We start from the raw sequence: 24,797 nt of genomic DNA on the forward strand, positions 1-24,797 counted from the left end.
ACTTAACTCTTTCAAACTCGGCAATAAATCCCAACATGATAACGCTGAGATTAAAAGAATTATTCCGTATTGATATAACAAAAACACGCATCAGTATCGTCACACTGTCTCGATTTTAAAAGCTGTGTTAGTGTCGCGTACGGATTTAAAAGGTTTATATGTATCAGCCATGAACGATCCGCCGTGAAATCACAGTGTTAAACGCGATTTGCGTGTGAATCAGGCTTCACGCGCGTGCTAGATCCACGATCGTTAAGAGAAGCTGGTAGAACGGATCGCAAATGCCAATGTAAATCTTCTCTTGAGCGATCTATCGCCACGGAATTATTCCACTTGACAGATTCCGTGAAAGAATGTCGTACCGTTTGTCGACGAGACTTTCTGTTGAGAGAGCGACTTGTCTCTCACGCTTTAGTAGTTTTAAAAGTAATGATTTATTGCACATTTACTTGTGTACTTAACATACCTTTCTATTTGATATACGTATAAATCTATGATGTCTGATAGTCGTATAGTGACATAATGATGCACGCGACGGTAGATAGAATACGTCGGGAACATAACGCGAACTTTAATATTTCTGCTAGTTAATCATTTTCGCAGCATCGAGAAATATTCCAGGGTCAATGTTGCGAAAGCATTCATTATTATTAGTTTACACCCCGCTGCCACTCGTGTCTGTTCTATAGCGCCGCGTTCGCAGGCTTCATTTTCGCGCGTTAAAGCTGCCTAATGCGATAAGTTGGAGCCAATATCATAATGGAGGGTTCTGCGTCGCGACATATGTTTTTCTGTTCGTGCCAGTGCACCGATGATTCGATGATCACCGTTGTTTTCGAAGAACCTTCAGGATTAAATTAGCTAGTTCTTACAACAATCTGGCTGAATATACTCTTTACTATTTAACACTTGCTCTGATTAATACATTTCTGTTGGAATGAACGAGTGATTATTCGTTATAAATAAAATAATTCCTAGATTTATTACTAGAAATATTATATTATATTATTCCTAGGAATTATTTTATTTATACACTCAAGTTCTCCGACTACAATTGTATTCTATGATTTCGACATCTCCTCCGTTCGTTATAAAGCTAATTTGAAGGAATGAATTAAACGACAACGAGTCATCGCTATCGACATCGCTCGCGCGTTCGCATTTCCATCCGAGGGGTTTCGTAATTACGGTAACACCGCGATCTATGAGGCGTGAACCACGACGTTTTTTTGCCGTTTGACCGTATATCGTATCGCTCACTCGATGATCTCGCCGTCGCACGAAGACAATGAGGTCTCCGCGATCATTACTGGAAACGATACGCGCTTTCCGGTCGCAAATCAATTCGCTCTCGCGTTTATGGTCGCATCCCCGTGGCGCGGCCGGTAGTCAGGGGGATAGTCGTTGGGATCATGGTGGCATTGCCAGGGCGAAAGCACCATGACTACCCTACACGCACACACGCCGTCACGCCTGCTGACCACAGCTATACGAGGGCTCTGAGTCCAGCCTGGACCACCCCCGAATCGACTAGCTACCGCTACTGCTATTGCTAATGCTACGGGTTTTGCTACCGTCGCTGGAACTGGCTACTGTATTACTGGAGCTTATTGCCACCGTTCTGTACTTCTGGGATACGTCGAATCGAGAGATGCAACATCTCGTCCCACGTAATTGCGTTCCTCTATATTGTCTATATCCCGCATAACTTTTCCTTTATATCCAATATATTACATAAAAAATTGCGAGATTTACTGGAAGCTAAACAAAAAATCAAAACAAAGCTTGTAATTTTGACTATTCCGAAAGAAGATCGAGCATTCGTTATTTTTCGTTATTTTTATCTGCTTCGAAGTGTTTCAATATAAATCTCTTACTCAATGAAGCGTCACTTGATAGGATGCGCTCACGACTGTCAATCAACGATTCGCACGTAATTTCGTCGAGCTACATCCAAGTTCCATAAAATCGAATTTATGATTTTATCATCAATTTCAATTGACAATCGAAGAGAGAAAGCCAATAGTGTTTCCTAATCAATCCTAAGCGATTCGAGCCGCCGATATAAAAACGTCGATGCAAAATAAGATGACCTGGCTGTGCGCCGAGCTGCTGCGGACTACTTCCGGACAAATGCGATCCCCATCGGTCGAGTCGCCATTACATTCTCATTACGGACGTGCCCATGTCTCAATGGCTACTGTCGTGCTAACGATATCCTTGAAATCTCATCGTCTGAATTGAAATGGCCAATTCAATTTCTATTATTTCTCAGATCTCATAAAAAAAAATCTTCATAACGATTAGAAAAAATATGTTTACGTTCTTAAATGAATATCATTATTCATAACGCAATAACAGTGATAATTGTAATTTATCAATTTTACGAAATATGTAGATTAATTCTTTCGGATTCAGATATGTCTATTAAAAGAATCTAAACTTTGTATATGGAAAATTTTGATTACACACATACGAAGAAACTTCTACAGCCTCCGTTTCATTTGTGTGTGCTAGGAATCGAGGACTGGTCCCGGAAAGCTCCAGAGCCAATAAAATGAGCCTTAGTGATACACGATCGGTGGCTCGGTGTGTGTATATTGGAAGCCAAGAACTTTGATATAGATTCCCGTGCAGTCACTCGATATTTCTCCAGCATCGCGCTGCTTTGTTCCCGTATTACATTACGCCTTGGCGTTATGTATTGCCGGCACGCCTGAATACGACGGACTTTATTACCTGTTGGTTAGAAAAATACGCGCAGAAATGTAATTCATCGGTATAGCAGGCGCTCACTTAGAATTTTGCTATTGTAATCAGAACGATTTAATTAAAAACTATGTCCGATGTCATTGATGGTAAAGATTTAATTACGCTTTCTTATTGGTAGACTGTGTAACAAATAATGGCACAACGTAATCATCATACAAGATAATATACATAATGAACACAAATTTTTATACTCTTGAATTTCTAAAGTTATGTGAAAAAGCACACGGTTCGTTAGAGATGATTTTACAACACGTGGCTGGTCAGTGATTGCCATCATTCCTGTTAATATTGCATAGTTATTAATGTTCTATTACATTTACGGATCAGCTGCGCGCTCATGAACACAATGTACGGTGATTTTAATTACTGCAACTTTAAAGTGACGTTCGTATAATTAATATGACCGGATTACTGATTGAGTGGAAATGCTTACAGATCAGAACTCGTTATTTTCACGTAATAATCTGCGTACTCTGCACAAAACTACGCTAGATATCATTTCTTTATAAAGAAATTATTATCATTTGGTTAATAATGTTTTACAAAGAGGTGTCGAGCCGATTATTATAGAAACTATCGGATGCACATTTTTTTTTTATAAATCTTCAAGGGAAGAGAGAGTTTCGAGGTCTCTGCGAATAGCTCCTACGCAGATCGTCGGCTACAATGATTGCGGTTTAGTTTTTCGTCGGTACCGGTACCGCTACGGCTCAGTTAGCGATCGAAGGCCATTGAATTTCTTGTTTTCACACTCTCGTTTACCCACAGATACCGGATTTGCGAATCTTTTCCGATTCTCTCAGCTTGTTTGCTCTATTTAATCGGTCCGTCGGCGAACTCCAAGAGAAATCGTGTGATCCCGAGAGAATCGTTTTCCACGTGAGAACGTCGCGTTTCGCGATACTTTTTGCATTAGTTATTGACATCCGCTAACAATCGCATCTATATCGAACTTGTACACAGCTTCGAATCGCGCTAGAAGAAATATACAACATAAAGAATAAGCGATAAACTGAAAGCAATGGAAAAACTTCTCGTATGAAGAAAAAGTCTCCGATCGCAAGGTTAGATCCATTTATATCTAGATATCTATTAAAATCGTGCCACTATCGTTGTGGCTCGCCGCAAATATTTATTAAAGTGAGCTGAGAATTGACGAACAAATAGAAACATGGCGATTTTATATCCGGTATTATTAAATATATACATATGTACATATATCAATATTATTAATAGTCTAGCAAGATAGTGATCAAGAAAAATTGAATGAGGTATCTAATAATATTGAAGGTAGCAATATTAAATTCCCGAGATGACAAATTTAAAAAATAAATTGCTGCTCGGTTGTTATTACTAAAGACAAACGAGCAGCAATTGGAAATAATATTATACACAGAAAAGACGTTTTGCTGAAATACCTAAAAATTTAGTTAGATACAGATATGAAAATAATTTTGTTTTGGACTATCAAGATAATTATGTAGAATGTTCAAATAATCGATTGCCAGAATGTCAAAATTTTTTGCAGCATTGCTCATCATTGAGATTCTTACATAATTATTTTGATGTCCAACCAAATTATATTCGGATCTGTATTTAGTTAAATTTTTAGATACTTTAGAATCGTTCTTTCCATAGTAATACATTTTAATATTATGATTAAATTTGAAATATATCTAATATTAGATCTACGGACTCAGATGATTATTCTCGCGTGTTATCGGCAGAAGAAAAGAAGAAAATAAAAAAAAAACATTTATACTAGCGAGGTTTAAAAAATACACGTTGAATATCTCTTACAAGTGTAATATTCCATCATGTTCTGATTATATCGGTAGGCACTACTCAAAGTAGTGCTGAGGTCCATCGCGGTACTTCCGGGCCCGACGGCCATCGGGAATCCAGCTGCCTGTTTCTCCCAGAGCGGAGCAGATTTTATATATAATGTATAAGATGCATCCGAAGAATCGGCGGTCCTATTGACCGCCGATGAAGTTCTCTCACAGATTTTCAGAAGTGGTTTTCGTTTCTTTTTTACGGGAACGAGGTGGACCGATCTATGGCGATACAATGACTGTCATCAGGAGCGTCTTTGTGCCGAACGACGGGTGGGTGCGGATACCCGGTCGGCCGTCGCTTCATCTTCGTGAATCAAGCCTCACGCACCTCGTCGCACTGTGGAAAAATCAAATTTGACCTACAACTCGCACATTCACAAATATCGCAGAATACCATTCACATCGTCCACGTGAGCGGTCAAACATCCAGTGTTCGTTCGGATCTCACGTGCGAGAGTTTCATGTCGCGCATTTTATGTACCTATACGTATAATATTCTCGATTCTTCCTAATATTGCACACAGTGTTCTTATTCGCAATGTGCGTTTTCACGTCGCAGTGGAAAGTATGAAAGTATCAACAACAAACTCGTATATAATGTGCACTCGAGATATGATACACACATACGACATGCACTGCTCTTATCGTTCGTCACAATCACCAATCCAGCTCACTGCATCCAAGTGATCCAAGTTAACGTTCGAGCGTGTCGCACAACATAAAGGTGAGAATTTGACATGTCCAACGTCTCAGAAGATAGTCAACGTTTATCACTGTATTCGGTCCGTTGAACACGCTGAGATATGGAGCTTCTCAAAAGAACGTTACACGGAACGTGTCACGTCATCCGACACAACATTCATCTCGGGCATCATTGACAGGTGACAGACAGGCACGATAGTAAAACCGAATGGTTGTCCAAATCCGATACACGCGCGGGACATCGAGCTTGGCGACGAACGAAGCGCCAAATGCTCTCCGTCCAAGCGCGAAATCCTTCGTGGCTTCGCGGTCTCCGGAAAGAAGGGGGAAGAAGTCTCGGTCACGTCTGTTGCTCGTTATCGTTATCAGCCGCCGCGGTTGTTTTTGTGCCCCCGAGGAAGCGGCGCGAGCCGTGCCGCCGCGGCAAAACCGGGCCGACGACGTCGAGGAGCACGAAGGTAGCTTCTGCCGACGGACACACGTGACTTCGGACAGCTTTTCGACCCCCGCCTCACGGCGGTGAGCTTTCATCCCCACGCCGCGCTCGACCCCGCCTTTTGCATCCCTCGATCAGCATCCAGCCGGGCCTGATTGGTCGACGCGCCGTAACTGCCTGGTGGGAGAGCACCCTGCGACGAGGGGTTTCTACGGAAACGGCGGCGGCGTCGCGCGGGATAACCTCGTTATTGGCATCGCGGCGACGGCGGCGGGAACAAGTATGGGGACCCTCGGTTGTTGGGTGCGGAGTGCGGGGTGCGGGGTGGATAGGCAGGAGGACAGGCGGCAGGGCGGCCGCGACGGAGGACGGTGGATCTCGGGATGGAGGAGAGACGAAGGCGAGCGCGAAATAAACGCTCGCCGGCTAGTCTACCGCCAACAGTCCCGCGCGAAATCACGCGGCGCACACCCCTGTGAACACTGCTTATTCATGAGAGTGTCCCTCTTCTTCGGGAGAGAGAGAGAGAGAGAGAGAGGGAGGGAGGGAGGAGGTCGTACCTCTTCAGCTCCCTCAGATACGATGTCGCGCCCTATCGATTTTATTTATTTAAAAGTTACCCACCATCGCCCCGATTTTTCTCTAGCCATACGGCCGCTACTGCGGCGTGTGACATTTCATTCTGCCGAATGGATCATGCGTTTCGATCGCTGATCGATGAAAGAGAAATTGGAGAAAAGAGAAAGGATAGGAGAACGCGAAACACACAGGGATGAATAGAACGCATTCGTCGATTTGTCGTTAACGATTTCGCAACAAATTTTGTAGCAATCTGGGTCTTTGGATTTTGCACGACTTTCATGTATTCTCAGCATTTACTATATGGACGTTCTTCTGATAGTTTCCCTCTTTCGTTTATCCTCGATAGTTTCGATTATTTTTATTTATAGTTCTTTTTCTATGTGATATCACTATAATTTATTCACTTTATCGATCTTCTTGTACGCAAAGAGCAATTCAAGGATATCGAATGGCTATAAACTTGTTTATCGTCGCAGTTTGGAAAAGAACAATGGCAGCCAAACGAAACCATGTAGCCAAATATTTAAAAATTAATGCTGATCGGCTGGTATACCGCCAATATTACGTGAAATTATTTGATTGTCTCTCTTTCAACAGGAATCTATTTCTTGAAATTTCCAACTTTTTATTTCTTTTGTTATTTACATACGCAATTTATTCTTCCACATCTTTCGTCATCAATTTGTCATCACCAACGATCAAATTCACTAAAACATTAAGATAATAGAAACTGTCATATTTCGGCTTAGTTATAAAGATTTCTTGAACACGACGTTTTGTATACAACTGTAGGTATACGATTCTATTTATATTATGACGTTACAATAACTTAGCACTGAAAGGGTTAACGCTCTCGGAGCGTATCGCGCGACGTCCCGCGGCATGCATCGCCGCGATTAATTACGAGACTGATTACGTGGAGACAAATACCGTGGATACCTCTCACAGACCCCCGGAGGGATGGTAAAGGTGGCCGAGGGAGAAAAGGGCTTTGCAATCTACCCGTTACAAGCGATAGGTGGGGAAGTCAAAGTATGGAAGGTGGGGCGCGATGTATACCACTGGTTTATGAACTGCGGCGTACTCGCTCTCCTGTGCAACGCGTTCCTTGGGAACTTATTCTCGGACATGATACGTATCGTGAAATATAGATACTTATTCGCCGGAAATGAGTTACAGTTTATGACGCTTAAAAGTTCGAATGGTACAAACCATTCGACATTTATCGCTCGTAAATAGAACAGCTCATCTCTCTATTCTTTATATTTATCAATTCGCATACATTTCGTTCATATATAACGTATGTCGAATTTAATCAAATTGTGAAGTATTGTGCTGAAATTGTGAAGTATGTGATGCACAAAGTGTGAACCAAAAAGAAAAGAGAAAAAGAATGTTGGTATGTAAAAATTAAAAAAAAAAAAAATTATTTTACATCAGAACAGACAACCAGATTATATAGTGGCATGCTAAATATTATGCTGAGAAGAAAGAAACTGGGTTCCATTCCGAACCGCACGGATCGGACAAGATCGCCCGGAAGGTGCGGTCAGGCATCGTCCTCGTCGTCGTCGGTGGGACCGTCGCTGGGTCGCGAATCTCACAAGGGTCCGGTTTACATTTGAGTGCGTTCTTTCGCGAAGTTCTTTCTCTCTCTCTTTCTTTCTTTCTTTCTTTCTTTCCAGCCCCCTGCGTCGCCTCCCCCGCCCTGCGCGCGCTGACACTAGATACCCGACATCGCAAAACTTTACGTGTGTGTCTTGTCAAACGGTGTCGTTGCGCAACCGGTGTATGCGACACCGACATTCGCACTCGGGCGAAACGAAACTTCCTAGCAGCAACACGGTTGATTCGGTCGTCGATTCGTGAGAATATCGACGAACTCGCGCGGGAAGTCGGAAGCGTACAAAGTTACTCGGGTTTCCAAGACATACGTGAGAAGCTTTTTATTTTTCTCTCTTAGAGCAACCTTGCTTTAGCAACTTTTGAGAATTTTTAATTTCCGAACACACACACACACACACACACAGAGGAATTCACTTATTCGCAGGGTCGGCGATCTGTGTGTAAAGTGATGGAATACTCCACACACGTAAATTTGACATGCGTTGAATTTTCACATATGCTAAGCTGCATAAATTTTTAACGAGTAATTTATTGAATTTTTTATTGGCGGTATCTTAATAAAATGCTGCGTACTCTGATGGTTGGCTTTTGACGAAATTTTCTTCCTCTGCGACTAATCAAATATAGCAAAAGGTCACATTTTATTTATATAAAAAAAATATATATATATATGTTACATATATAATATATAAATTTATTGTTTATATAAATTTATTATTCAACAAGTAAGAATTTAATGCCCATTACAGTCAAAGCTGGATCTTAGATGCTTTTAAATAATTTCTATGTGAATTTATATACTAAATATATAGTTATTTGAACTACGTGCTGAAATAATTTTCGAAATAATTTTCGAACTTATAAACGCAATCAAACTATTATAGTAATATCACAAATTAAATTAATAAGCAATTTAATAATTTGATGTTCAATCTGGCATTCTCTTAGAAAGATGTTAATATACTGAAAAAACTGTAAATAAATTTATTACGAAAAAAATATTACCTCGGCCAGGAGTCGGATCTCTTGTATTTCGTACAAGCGTTCTATGGGGCTCCACACAATAAAAGGAACAAGGAACAGAGAACAGAGAATAAAAATTTCAACCTATCAGAAACTGTATATTCCACAATACATGATTTCTGATAGGTTGAAATTCTTATTCTCTGTTCTCTGTTCCTTTTATTGTCCCTAAGCCTTCAGACTACTGAGGCCTTAATAATATTCTTCGCAATAATCGATATGTAAGAACAATAACACAGGTAGCGGATAGATGATCTAAATAAATCATTTCTTAAATTTATTATTATTTAAATTTAATTCTAATCAGAACTCTCTCCGTCCATTGACCAGTTGACGCACATGAAAAATTTACTTCGCCAGCACATATCGCCGTATAATACGCGTTTTCTTATAGAGTCAACAAGATGATAAACTAGTTTTTCACGGGGCAAACTCTTCGAGAGATCCCGATGCTTATTTTCACCCTCGCAAAAATTCTTGCTTCACCTGACGCGTGATCCTCACGAGCACGGACCCTCCATTCGTCATTACTACATCGGTGAACCTAATCTCTCGAGGATCTCGTGCGAGATTACGCTTTGGCATATCATTTGCCTGAACGAACGAGCGGCTCCGACCGCGTTGACGGGTAATATGTCCTCTACATGATTGCACCGGTGTTCGACGCTGAGACGACGCATTTGTAGGCGAATAGGGACGCACTATGGACCCGGAGGCCCTGCGGTGTAGGCGGCGGAGGGTAGGAAACATCGTTGCGGTGCACGCGGGGGCAGATGCAGATGAGGTCGCCGTACGGGGTGCATCGATCATTGGGGTAATGTGGCTGCATCGTGCTCTTGGGCTGTCCCTAATCAGTGCCTAGACGAGCCACTATCCTTCCTAATCTATATGGCCGACCGCTGCATTAATCTCCTTTATCATAGCACAAGAACGAAGAGTTTGCGAAACTAACGGGACATCTGTGAAATTAACGATATTGTTAGCGTACACGTCATATGATAATGAATGGATTCTTGTCTCACTCGTTACGATTCAGAAATTACGGTGATCTGCGAACGAATTTCTTTAGGAAGAGAGCTTTATCTTATCCTGATCGAAAGGATTAAAAGTGCAAGGATGTTATTGAAAAAAACAGCAGAAGACTTTAACTCAAGTAACATCCAAAGGACATTTTGTTGCGCAGAATCTTGTAACGGTTACACAAAGAATTTACCTCCGACAAAGTTCCTCCGACGGTGGTATTACCGGGAGGAAAGAAAGGTGGGCGGCGATAACTCACGAGATTTGATGTAAATAGCGCACTTACTTATTCGCCAGTGTCGCGCGGCAGAAGTTAAAAATACGGAGGGTAAGGTGAGGGGTTGCTCGTGCGGGAAGGGAAAGAGAAGGCGACTTTTTTGCGTAATGAAAGCAATCAATTCAAGTCCCTGCCGCCTCCGCCATCCTGCCGAGAGTGGTAGTCGCGCTCTCTCGATCCTTCCATCTCGCCCGTTCTCCCTTACGTCGCGTCGCTTGGTCCTGTTAAGGACGCAGGAAAGGAGGTAGCGGTGGATTGCGATGGTGGTGGTAGTAGCGGCTCACCCTCGTTTCACCGCACCGTGCCCACCCTCTTTCTTGCCACCCCAACGGTGGCCGCGACCACTTTTGTAGTCATCATAAAATGCCCTGCTTTCAAGTTCCGACGATTGCTACTCTTTTTTTGGTCCTCCCATTCCGAGGGTAGGGCGGCGGTGGAAAATAACGAAGTGGGGATCATGCGAGGCGAAGGGAAGAGCGGCGGGTGGAGAGAATGAGAGGGGGAGGGGCGGCTGAGGTGGCGGTTAATCCTGAGCATTCCTGCCGGGGGACGCGGGTATGGAAGGACGATCTCTTTAAAAGAGCACTAAAGTATCGTTAATCTTAAGAAGAGGAGCTCTTACTTTCGCCCGGACAGACCGGTTAGACGCGTCCGCTTGATACAGAAAGAAATTGCGACGCCCTGAAATAAATCCTCGTCGTTCTGCGGGACTTTGCTGGTGCGAAACAGTACGATGCTATTTTATTACCTTTAAACCGCAGATTTTTCGATACTCTGATAATATGTTTAATTTAATTAATCATGCCGAAACCAATTTTGCAGCATATTGTGAAATTTAATAGGAATCAATAATTAATTGTACCGTAACCGAATAATTAATATTAAATGTAAAAGGTTTTTGTGAATGATTTTAACATAAATGTGTGTTACGTTTATCTTCCTGAAATACGTGATAATGTTACGAGAATGGGATTCCTCGACTACAGACAAAGAAGCAACCTTCCCGCGGGAAATGCTAAATGTCAAACACACAACCCTCTGACATTCCCGCGGGAGCTAAAGGCCATAGCATCATAATATGATTACGTTCTGTTCGTTATCCCCTTGTTTAGAGACGCGATTATTACTGTGCGTCGAGCATCGTCGACAGATTTATGACAATGTGTAATATATATAATATCAAATTACTCGATTGCAAAAATGATTGATCGTTTTCCATTCACGTACTATAATTTCCTTCATCTTTTTTTTCTTATGAATTATAAATACTTTACCAAATTTTTATAACATTTTTTGCTAAACTGAAATAATTTTATATTCATTTTTTGCACAACTTTAATATACAAAAATTGATAAATAGAACATCTAACTACTCCTTAAATTTCTTGGAGTGAAATTTTGGAATGAAAATTGTCATTCTTTTTCAAGAAGTTAAATATTTTTACTCTTCTTAAAAAATGACTGTATTTTCACTCTTTTAGAATGAGATTTCACTCCAAGAAATTTTAGAGAGTAGTGTGCGCAAAGTTGAACTATACCTTAATATTATAATTATGCTAAAAAAACAAGCCGTAGTAAATCAGAAATATGTCATAAGTTTACACTTCAATGATTGTACAATTTGCATTTAAAAGCTCGCAGAGAAATGACACAATAAGAGAGAGAGAGAGAGAAAGAAAAATTTGGTCTTCGTGTTTCTCTCGAGCGAGCTGTATTTCTCGAAATTCTCCGTACTAAACATGAGTAGCATTGCGATGATGGCTGGAAGAAGGGTTGTATCGCGGGCATAATGGGGACGCACTCGAGTAGTTGGTCGTTGGGTGGAAAACCTTGGGAGGATTCACCCCCGTAGTGTAGCGAGGCGCGAGGGGTGATGGACGAGCGAATGTAGCGAGTACGGGGCACGTGCTGTCGCGTGCCGCGGTGGACGTCCGTGATCTATGCGCCGTCATTGTGCCTCACATATATGGAAATTATTACCACGCAATCCGGATACGCTGCTTTTCGACGCTGCGCTATATGCGCATCGCGGACCTATCGCGATTTAGCGGAATGTTTTCAAAGCTATCGATCGGCGACGATGCGAGAGAGGACCTTCGTATACGTTTGGATTTCGATGCGCTGCGCGACAAAAATTCTTTTGCTCGTTAATCATCGCGGGGACATATTGCATCGCGTTGCATAGCGATATTTTATTCGTCGCAGGACGCTTTTATAAAAATAATTCTATAACGCTGAGTGATATATGATTTTATTTTTAAGTATTTCAAGATGTTTCAGGAATAAAATCGATCTTGAAAAATATACATTTTATTCTACAAATAATCCCTAATAATATTATTCTCGTTGAATATCTGAAATCGTTATTAATCTTCGTATACAAATATGGAACGATTGAAAGGCAGCAGCAACAGCGCATTTCAACCCTCCCTCGAAAAGACGTGGCGATCTTCCTCGGCGTCTGGAGGTGGTGATGCGGTCGTGAATAAGGGCGGGCGGTGTGCCTCCAGGGGGTTTAACCCGGGGGTTGGTGCATATTTCACGGTCTGTGGTCCCATCTCGCGGAGACAATCTGAACCAGCGCGGATACATCATCGCGTGACGCCACGTAATAACTTTCTGCACCACAACGAGCTCCTTTCAAAACCCTCTTATTTATTCATCTCACCTCGTCCGTTGCTTCTCTCGTTCTTTCGCTCTCTTTATCTGACTACCCGGTATTTCACCCTTCGCACGACCCTTACTGTTACCCTTTGCAACTTGGTAGTGTTCACTTTTCTAAGCCAAAAAGATCTCTCCTTTGTAGAAACGCCGATATTCATTTTTTTTCCCTCAAGAGAAAAGCTTTGAATAATGTTAAGTGACAGATGAAAAGTGGATCGATACTAAGATCAGAAATTGGACCACTTAAGGAAGTTGTAAGGGCATAAAACACATATATTAATGTTTACGTTTTGAACAAACTACATATATGTGAAAGTTATGTTCATAACATTCCGTTTTTATTGAGCAACATGTTTTTATAGATTATTTATTTTATTTGATATTAGTTTGGTTATAAACAAAAATTTTTTAAATAATAACAAAAATCTAAATTTTTTAAATATAAATATTTGAAATATTAAAAACGATTTATACAAAGTTTCATTGAAATTTACCAATTTTTTTTAGTTTACAAGAAATATTTTATTTATTTACTGATCAATTAATGTCTACATCTCAATGTAACTTTACATAAATATTTTTGAATTCATTAAGTATTTACATTAAAAAATCGAGATTTTTATCATTATTTTATAATATATTTTCATATATTTCTATTAGAGTACAAATTTAAAAAATATTATTTTTTATTAAAATATTTTTTGATCCAGATGATCAACTATCTCTATTTTTTGTATTACTTTTAAATGCAATTTAGAATAATTTGTAATTTTTTTCAAGTAATTCTTACAACATATTGGATTTGCCTTACACCTCCTTAAATGAATTTTACACGTAAGAAGTTAGTAGTGTAAAATCTAATTAATTTGAGGAATTATTTAATTATTTCAGTTTGATTGTGTTGCAAGTCGGGAAGTAATAAAGTCAGATATAATAATAAGTAAGCGCACAGTCATATATCTGAAATAAATTTATTTAAAAAATATACAGATATATTATTCCTACATCTAACTTCAACCGCTAGCGAGCTTCTCTTAATTATGAAAATTAGATCGTTTCAATTCTTTAAAATTCAATTATGCGGTAAAAAATACTAGATAATTTTGATAAATTACTGCTTCGTTGTCGAAGAAAGTTATCATTCCTAGCTTTCGTGCTACATGTGACATACAAACGTATACTTTGAACAAGTTGCTCCAGAAAGAAAGTACAATATTAATCGAGCACGACATATTGCTCACCGTCTCACATTCTCCGAATAGCCTCTAATTTATATGCGAATTCTCGCAGCGCTCTTCTGTGCAGCATCCTCGCTCTGATTTTAACACCAGATGTTGCTCGCGACGTGCGTAACTACATCGATGAAGGATCGGTGCCGAAAGCACATGGGAGAAGAAATCTTTTTTGACAAAATCTTTTTTGAACACAACAAGAGTAATATTGCTACGCACTTTAAATTGCCGATGCGTAACCTAAGTATATCTATTTATATCATATTTTTTTTATTTATAGCTCATCGCAATGAATATTGAAATACTGTATAGCTCCTGCGATGATGACTTAGATAAACGATAGCGGATATCTCGAATATTTAGACAAGAATAAAAAAAACAAAGCAGAACGAAAGATGTCGAATCTTGCTCGTCGGAGAGTCTTGCGACGCGGTCTTGACCGTAAAGATAATAATAATCTTATGAGAGGCTGCGCGAGAGAGCGTGGTGTACACGCGTCGCACACGCACTTGGCTTCTCTCGCGCGCGGCAGAAAGGCAGAAAGGCTATTTGTCGGATGACAAACGAGCGGCGGGCTACGTGGGTGGCTTCGGCAGTCGCGGGAAATGGTGAGCAGCGCGCCGTGTCGCCGCGCGCGCTTTCGCACTCCTCGTGCCTCGGGCCCGAGAGCGAAACGAGCGAAACTGACGAACGACACGTGTACCGTCAGTACGGTGTACCGTCGATTTTCTCTTGATCCGCATAACCGTGCGGAAAGAGGAACCATCGTTGCGATTTCCTCTCCGAGTGTGGGCCAAGCGTGAATTCGCCGCAAATTCGGGCTCGTTCCTACATCGACGATCCAGCACGATAGATCGGGACGAGTATCGTAACTCAGAGAGAACCCGATTACAGAGCGGATACATTTCGGTGGCCGGCACAGTAACGCTCGTACACGCACACGCACGCGCGCGGAAAGTGATGCGTGTGTGTACGTGCGGCCGGGAGGCACATAATGTCTAATGGGGGTGATTGTGCTCGCGCTCCGTGACGGATCAATCTGCCACCCCCTTCAACCTCCTCCGCACCTCCTCCTACTCTTCCTCTACTACCCTCCCCAAGCTGAAGAGTGAGAGAGCCGTCAGCTCTTGGTCCCACCAAGCCGAAACCCAAGCATGAACTCGCATGGACAACACAGCTATTCGTCATACTATCGCGGAAGGGGTGGAATTAGAAACGTTGGAAACATTATTAATCGGCGACCGGCCGTATCCAGTTTAGAACGTCCTATATATTTGCATCTCGTGGACTGCACAATTAATTAAAAATATATTAAGATATTCTCTAAATTCTTTAGAGTGGAATCTCATTTTAAAGAATGAAAATTGAGCCAGTCTTATAAAAGAGTGGCGTAGTTTTCAATCTTTAAGAGTGAGATTCACTCCTCACAGGACAGTTTATTCTAAAAGTTTTGGAAAATACGCATTTGTTGAATACTAAAGAAATATTTATAACTATTGTAATAAAAAAGGAAGACCAATGTTAATTTTTGTAACAGAAAGAGTTAAAGAATTTCGAATCGCGTCGATCCCATTCCGGAAGTATACAACGAGATTCCTCTGGACATCCTATCAATCGTCCAGGGGAAAGGCGGCATCCTGATACGCGTGTAGAAACATTTGCGATCGTGTTCGTGCGGCATAACCTGTTTCCGTGACTTCCAGCTCTCATTCTGGAAGCAAGTATGTTAGCTATGAGATAACGAGACGATCTCTCATATTGCGCCGCCCACGTATACTGTTGACATAAACACGGCACTCACGTGTATCCCGATCGGTCTAAAAATCTGCGTGGTGCTCGGATTGGCAAACGCAACGGAAGAAGAGAGGGGCAAAAGAGCGAGGTCTTAAGGGAAGATATTATTAACTCATCCCCTCTCTTTCTCTCTCTCTCTCTCTCTCTCTCTCTCGCTCTTTCCTAGGACAGGTAACTCATCCCGCAATGGCGGTGTGGCCTGGAAGAGAACACCCCCGTCAATCTATCAATGGGCGCAGCTTGTTTTAATTGACGTTATTAATGGCGCCGATATCCGGCGCGACAACTCGATTCATCCATATTCCCAATCTATTTTGCCTCCATTTTTCTCGCTGCATCTCGAGACATCAACCGTGCATTATTAAACGGTATCACCCTACTACTAATTATCGCACAGGATCATCCCGGATCCGCGTTCAATGCTCTAGGAACAGCATCTGCAAACCGTTCTTACCCACCGAGCTCGACTGGGCCTCGACCAAAGGTACCAACGAACGAGTTTCGCGTTTTAACCCGCGATAAGTCGCAGATGGCAGCAGGCGGTTGTTGCTAGCGCGTTTATGATTTTTGCGATCCAAGTGGATCATATAATATGTTGAAACAGAAAAGTCGCAATTCCTCAAATAAGAAGTAATTGAAAGTTATAGTGAACTGTCGCTCTTACAATGATATAGATATAATGAGTCTGTTTCTAGGTGAATTTTTTGCACTTTTTTACACTGGCGAATTCACGACCATGAGTTTCCTCTTGGAGTCTCTTTGTTTAAATATTTATAGCAAAATGTCACATATATTTTTAACATTTCTGAAATGTTTAATCAAAATTTTGATATTTCAAAAATATTGTTTAATTCAAGAAATTCTTAGATATAAAAAATAGATTGTATTATTCTTTTTTTATTTATTATATATTTAAATAATACTTTTGCAATGTAATAATTTAAATAATAATTTAATATTCTATCTTTCAATATTTGACCTTAAAAAATTTCGCTTGTGGCCCTCTCTTGACAAATTTTTGAATACATCAATATTTTTTTACAACTTTTTTTTCCTTATTTTTGTTGGCGTGGCTTTCAAAGGAGATTTGCAAGATGCTATACGCGAGCATCAACATAATCGATTATTAAATAATTTCTAAGAAATCTTGCAATAATAGGAATAGCGGTTATTATTCTATTAGCCTTTTCGGCATCATGAAAGGACAAATTATCTGAAACGTATTTGGATGTGCCGATTGTGATTCTATTAATGCTTTAATCGAATCGGAAATTCGCAGAATCTTTCATGCGTCGTTAAATATGTAGGTCCTACATCTCTGGAATAATTTCTTTTATATGTAAATTAATGCGTTTTCCATTAAATCCTCAGATCGTCATAACGGTACATACGCATTGCCAGAAGTGTATCAAAGAGAAAAACGCGAAAATTTAGCGTGAACTTTCTTAGTTTCTTCCGGAATCGAAAAACCTCAGGGATTGACATTTAGACAGCATCGTTAGCAAGTGCGATCAAATAGGCATTAGAGTGGAAAGCGAAGTGATCTGATTAGGTCTGTAATACGCGCCGCGGCTGTGGAACTTAATGCTTTTCTCATTTTAGCAAAAACTGGCTGCGCGAAGTTGGTTGATCGACACACGAAGAATCTGTTATCGCTACTCGGAATCTTAATGGATGCTGTTATCTGGTCGTATCAACGGTGACCGGTGAAATTGGAACGAAATCCACCACTTTACGATTTCCATATGTGAGTTATAATCACTCGATAAAGAAATAAAAACATTTCTAGTGGCGCGATAAAAACCACTCTTCTACGTGAATTTTATGCTTTAACGGGTCGATACGCGTGCACGCGCCGCAGCCGATTTCTTCGATTTTAATTACCGAAGGTCCTGTGTAAATTTAATGAACCGATAAAGCTGCTTTTGCAATCAATAGATGGAAATCGATACGGCTAAGGGTATCGAACGCTAATGAGCACGAAATCCTGTGTTTTCTCCCAATCCACGTAAACGTGCAAGGACGGAGACTCGGAAATGCCGCAAGAAAAACGCGAATCCAATACTCCCGGTTGCGATCGCAAGGACATCGCCGGTGTAAAGCCGCAGAAAATTGAGCAATTGTTCTCTTTTTTTTCTTCTTTTTTATTTTTCCGTAAATTACAATACTGTCCGTTTGACTACAATTGCCATGCGCACAAGAAGGCTCTCGCGTACGATCGTGCGATTATGTACATATCATAATCGTGCGTCGCTAAATTATTTCTCATAACATTCGCGAATTTTTTTGCGCCGAAACTTACAATCGCAATAGGGTCTCTTATAAAATTTAAACAAGCAAACAGGACTTTGCGGTCGCATTTATTTCACGTGCCGACACGCAGCGTTATAATAGGCACGTGACAGATCGACATAGTTCTTTTTTTTTTCGGGCAATTCAGAGTGACCATCTAGCATGTACACGTACATACAACCGAAACGTTTATATGCCGCCTCACTAAGAATTACCGGGAATCTTGCGGTCGCCTCGGTAATCGTTCGCCGTTTATTCCAACTTGTGTATTATAATTGCGCGCGCGGCGCATAAAATCCTTCTTACACTCGTCAGCTCACGTCGAAGATCCTCACTAGCCAAGATCCTCATGTTTCATATTTTTTGTTATGATTTATAAAATCGTCTTCTGCGTTGTCAAGTCGTATCTCTGCGTGACGCAGACTTCGCGGTAATGTGACAAGGAATGCATTTTAGTACCGTAAATCTTGAATATTCTTATTTTGCAGAAAAACTATTTTATTTACTCTTATGTGTGTCTTTCACAGCTGTAGTATTATTACAAGTAAAATTATTTATTGTCACAACTTAATTACCTATTGATATACGTACTCTTTAAATTCTTTAGAGTGGAATCTCGCTCTAAAGAGTAAAAATTGAGCCAATCTTGAAAAAGAGCGGCTTAATTTTGAATTTTTTAAGAGTAAAATTTTACTCTTTAAAGTGACAATTCACTCTAAAAATTGTAGAGAGAATATATATCATTCCTATACATTAAAATTCGACTGATTTAAATTGAAACAGCGTACGTTTTCATTTCTTCTTATTTTAATTCCTGGTATGGCGATTCAATTCTTGGTTTACGTACGTAATAAATTTCGTACAGATCAGTCAGAAGGCAAACAGCGAGGCCGTATCATATGGCTATAATCGTAATTTATCCCCGCGCGTCGCGTACATTATAATTGCGCCAGTAAAGCATGCTTTTTTTCACTGAGCGTTCGCCGAATCGAACGAGTACTTTCACCCTACGTCGGTTTTTATTTAGCGAAAATTCTCGATACTTCGAATTCGCCGGGCAGACTCAGTGAACACTAAGCCGAGCGGGCTGTCCGGAGAGCTCTGCGGTCGTGTCCGGCCAATAATCGACGCCGCACCCCGCGTTCGTCTCGGGCGCGTATATTATAAATGCGCGGCGCGGCTACCAAGCAGGTATCCGAGTGCGCTTCGTGGCGAGCGGGTAGTTAAGAAGCGGCTGCAGGTTGGACGCGACGTGTTACGGCTTTAACCGCAACAACGCGCCTCCGACCGCAGGAACCCTTTACTTTGCTCTTTACTCCCGGGACCCCGCGATCTCTGAGCAGCAGCAACCACCTCTGGTACCCCTCTTGCTTCTGCCGCAATCGCCACAGCCGCCACCGCCGCCGCCGCCGCCGCTGCCGCTGCCGCTGCCGCACCGCGCCCATAATTACCGCGCGATGATACCAATGGTATCGATCATCATCGGGCTACCCTCTCTCGATGTTCGATTCCCCTCGGCCCAAGCCGTAATCCCTATTAGGCGCCGTAATTACACCCCGATATTATATACCAATGTTACACGCTATATACACGTATCGTAAACAGTCTTCTCTATACTGGAGAAGCGCAGTGAAAATTGACCCGCGTCGAGATGTTCACGGTACTTCTAATACTCCACGGGAAAAGTCTCATATTTCGCTCGGTGCAATTCACTCCTAGGAGTTTCCCCGCGCGATCGATATTACTTAATATTACTGCATTTCGAAAAGTGTCGGTAACGACGTTATATGGATCGTTATATGCGAGATAATATCGATATACTGACATTACGAAAGTTCTTCAGTCATCATATTTCTCTTTTTTTGTTTTTGTTTTACATCGATGATTAAGAAGTTACGTTGCGACATAGTTACGATCTTACGACGTAGTTAACGATCGCGGGAGAAGCCGCGGATTTATTTTAGAGTTCATTTCGTAGCTCGTCGGATCGCGGGCGCAGAGAGAATGAGTCACGGTGGCATTGTTCGGCCGGACGAGGAGATACAACGCGAATCATTTCCTGCCGTATCCCTATCTATTCGCCTTTACGTTCACGCGCTTCGCGCGCGTCGGTGTATGTCAGTGTATGTGGAACGACGCGCAACGCATCTCACGCTCGAGTGCACGCGGCGTGCACCCGTCTAGTGTCTGACGCGTGCACGCGACGCGTTTTCTGCAAACTGTTTTACGTTTCGTGGATGATGTCAGCCGCTTGTCTAGCTGTACCTACAATTCGCTCCATTGTACCTGCAATCCTTATTTTACGCTTCACGTATCCGCGCATATTTTTTCTTACAGCGTTGAACCCTCGACTGATTTTTTTGTGATTATCTCAATTTTTCATCAGCTCACTAACTTCAATAATTCTTACATGCGAGAATAGTTCGGAAAATTCCCGGCTATAAAGAAAACACGTGATTTTGGAAATTTTTTTTACGCTATCCTAAGTTTTTAATCCTTTTTTTATGCTCTATCCTAGCTAAGTCTCAACTGCTATTCAACCGGGAAACAAACTGGGCATAGTCCTTTATGTATTTTAAAACAAGATTTTATTCAAATATTTAACTACAATAATATAATAATATGTATTCTTAATTTTTAAAGCAAGAAGAATTTTCAAATCACAGTTATTATTAATTAATCAAAGTTTGTACTCAAATTGTCTCAGTTTAATCTCAATGAGTTAATAATTAAAATCGAATTGTTTTTTTGAACGATCACCGGCGCGTTTCAACTTATACAATTTCGGTTTATTCACCGAAATTTTCTCTTAATTTCGGCCGTAACCGAAATCGAAACCGAAATTTTGATCGAACTCTAGTTATTTCTGTATTAAGTCGAGAACTTTTCGACCTACTTTCGTTCTTTTTATATATAATATACAGTCACGTGCCACATCAGCATTTTCATATTTCTTTACAAAATTATAGAACATACGCCGTTTTTCCAGTTGCTTCGTAAAATGGAGATTGCGAGAAATGTAATCCCCCTATGCATCTTCGACAAAATCCAATGAATGTATCAAATACTTATATTTTTGACATGGAGACACGATTGAAATAAGATTACACAGGAGCTATTAAATGAAACACAATGTTACAGACGTTTACAAGTTCGCGCTCGCACACCGAGTAAGAGATGCGACAATTCGCAACCGCGGTATCCGCATACGCCGACTAACAAATATATTCCACGATTACGCTCGATCGCGGCGAAACGAGTCTCTCGCATGAATCTCGCATGAATCTCATATGAATCTCTCTGCGCCGTTTCCGCATCCGCCTATCGGAAGGCAGGTGGCCCTCGCGCACGTTAATGTGCGGACTGGGAAATGGCGTTAGGATTCTAACTGAATTCCCGTACCGCAGATATAGTATATCACTCTGCAGGATTCGCTCATCCAGATCTGATGTATCTCTCGTGCGAGAGAAGAAGAGAGAGAGAGAGAGAAAGAGCGAGAACGCCGGTGTCTCAATTCTATCAATTCAATTATATTGAGGAAGCGATCGGCTCGCGATAACGGATCGGTGCTAACGAATCGCTTCCTCCGTCGGCGATCAACGTCCACGATCAACATTAATACCGCGACTATGCGCGAGCTGTCCCCGAGCGTATCGCTCAATTTGTTCCTCGCGTTGGTATGCTCGTATGTCCGTAACGGACGCGCGCCGATGTTCACCGATACTTTTGTAACTCGTGTAACAAGCGTATGCCGGGTGCTCGAAACATTGGTATCGGTATGTATCAGCATAGTGCGGGTATCTATCATAGTAGCCGAACTGGCACGCTCCATTACTTCAGCTCGCGAAAAATCGGAATGCTTCCGGCCGCTCGGTGATTCCAAAGCGACCGAGATCAACGATGTATCTGGGGTCGACAGAAGAAGATTGGGTTCCGGATAACATCCAGTATCTCGATAATTCTTGTTAATGTTTCCTACTAGCGATCTGTTTTTTTTTTTTATTCCTGCACCGAACTATGCATTAGAATTCTCTTTCTCGCTTTCGCCAAGTGTTAAATATATACCCAATTCGCTCGAATTCCAAGAGTACTAGTTTCAACCACAGAAAAAATAGACTTAATATGTTCAATTGGCCAAGTGTTGTTCGCAATTTCATTAGCCAGCTGGATGCTCGATCGTTCGTAACGCGGATTAAACGCGGTCGGAGGTGAGCCCGGTTAAAATCGAACCGTACCATTGTACGAACCGGTTTTCGCCATAACGATCGGATTCGCTTTTTCCTGACGTCGTCGTCGGGCCCGAGCAAGGATCATTAGACACGATGTCCGTAATGATTGCGTAACTTTATGTGTTACGTATGCAAGAGTGGCAGGTTATCTTTATGGCTACCGACATAACGAGCATAACGAACGTATTTCCATCCTTCTCTTTTCCCATTCACTCATATCGCCCGTTGAATTCGATCGATCCGTTGGACTTAATCTTACAGGCGACCGCTTATTGAATACCTCATTTATGCGCATCGTTTGAGAGATACAAACATTTTACAGCACAAATAGAAAATTTTATAATATATATATACACCAAGAAAAATATCATTAAAATCGGACGAACTGAAAGATTCTGATCATATTAATCAGAATTCCAGTTTATCTCGACTAGAATTTTAATGTATTTAATTAGAAAATTAGAAAATCATTCTCATCCAGTTTATCAATCAGAATTCTAATTAATTTAAGCAGAGGTTTTCTTTCGGTGCATTTGCTGCAGAGTTGGGCAAAACTGTAATTCAATTAACAATTACAAATTGCAATGTAATTCTTAATTCAATTAGTAATTATATTTCGTAATTATTAATTGCTAAAAAACAATTAAATGAATTTATGAATTGAATTAAGAATTGCAATCTGTAATTGTTAATTAAATTACAGTTTTGCCCAACTCTGATCGGTTGCACCAGTTACAGGTATTGCGAATGAAAACAGATAGCCGTAAGATTTGTGCAGTAAACAAACACGCTGAAACTAGCGGTAATTTATTGACATCTTCGAAAAAGAAGAAAGCTTACAGGAAACATATTTATAGCAAATAGATCGATAATTCCAGTTTATATGAATACGAGAAAAGCAAAGGCGTTGATAGAAATTCTCTATTTCTTCTCATCAATCCACTTGTACGCAATAGTTTCATCATTTTCTGGCCAGTCATTTTCTTCTCCTTTTATATCGATAAATATTACGCACTATGAAGCGGAAAGATTCAAAGCCGATAAATAGAGCAAGAAAAATGAAGAGAGAAAGAGGACTATCTCGAAAAATCGTATACCACTTACTAACGAGATTATTTAAACGTCGGATTATTTTATAACGCATGTCAATGTTCAGCCGTATGTCAAAATTATGTGGAACATGATCATAAGCTTCGTAGAATTTTCCGAAAATATTTACTTAAATCAGTATGTAGATATCTAAACTTCCATGGCGAGTGACTTTATAATTATCGATATGTCAACCTTCAGTACTTTTCTACATCGAACGCAATAGACTTCCATTACCTCCTTGGATAATCGGATACCGCTCGAGAATCTTGGATACTGCCCTCACCGATGTTTCCCTTTCATTACCTTCCGGTATCGACATCGCAGCAAATCGCAGTTATGCAAAGAAAGGGGAGTAAGGCGGAGTGAGAGGAATAGAGAAACCCGCGAAGGGACTCGAAGGAAAGTCGAAGTAAGGGCCCCCCACGAGCCACGAACGGACCCAGCTCTCCGTGTGGTCCTCCGCTACGCCTCGCGGCGACCTCATCCCTTCTGTGCTCATCTTCCCTCCCCTACTCCCTCATCTACTTCTTCTTCTTCTTCTTCTTCTTCTCGCCGGCGCTCTCTCTTCTCCTCGACAGGCATAAATCTCGGTAGGTTGCATTTATACTTAATGTTGCCAATATCCCGCTTGATCTCCTCTGCCTACTCTCTCTCTCTCTCTCTCCTCTCGCCCCCATGTTTCTCTTTACTTTCTTTATTAGCCGAGAGACCCACCACCCGGCAGAATCGAGCACGCGGTACGACACGCCGCACTTCGCTGGTTCACCCGGTCAACCCCGGCCGCGGTCGGGGTGAATTTATCGTTCCCTCGGTAATGGATAGCCACGACGCCGTACGTCATCGGCGTCTCTCTCGTGTAAGGAGTTAGGCTGCAGCAGCGTTAAGAATCCTCGGGAATCAAGCGCAGAGATCGCGGCCGGATAGCCGCGCTGTGTGTCCGCCGTATCGTTCAAGATATCTGTCATGCGATTATATTGCAGGGAACGGCGTAGCTCGCTGTTTAGATCTTCTTGGGGTACATTTAAAGTGTTTGCACAGCCATATTGAGGCTCCATATTTTCCACGTAGATGTAAGTGAGAAATAAAATGACTCGAGTATCTAAAATTATTAAACTTGTTTGGAAATACAAAAGGAACGTTTCCTCCAATTGATTGATACGTTCCGTAAGTCGAGACACAGGTACCATCCAACGAGATCGATCGACTTAGCAAATAAAA

At 41.3% G+C, this 24,797-nt stretch overlaps 1 protein-coding gene and 1 long non-coding RNA gene across 11 annotated transcripts in view; one reads left to right on the plus strand and one right to left on the minus strand.

Annotated features, from left to right (window-relative positions):
• LOC105151103 (uncharacterized) overlaps positions 1-24,797 on the plus strand; it is a 164,115-nt gene that overhangs the window by 48,497 nt on the left and 90,821 nt on the right. The gene's annotated exons all lie outside the window — the stretch shown is intronic.
• The window catches only part of sv (paired box protein shaven), a 184,244-nt gene that overhangs the window by 32,021 nt on the left and 127,426 nt on the right, over positions 1-24,797 (minus strand). The window contains exon 1 of one of the 10 annotated variants that reach the window (XM_087409611.1): positions 4,573-4,810. The exons of the other annotated variants lie outside the window; for them this stretch is intronic. Coding sequence (XP_087265737.1) covers positions 4,573-4,666 — 94 coding nt within the window. The 5' untranslated portion in view covers positions 4,667-4,810. Of the gene's footprint in view, positions 1-4,572; positions 4,811-24,797 lie in introns of those variants that run through there. 10 annotated transcript variants of the gene reach the window in all.

Source organism: Acromyrmex echinatior, chromosome 9, assembly GCF_024713525.1.
Source record: "Acromyrmex echinatior isolate Ae372 chromosome 9, ASM2471352v2, whole genome shotgun sequence".
Taxonomy (NCBI): Eukaryota; Metazoa; Arthropoda; class Insecta; order Hymenoptera; family Formicidae; genus Acromyrmex; species Acromyrmex echinatior.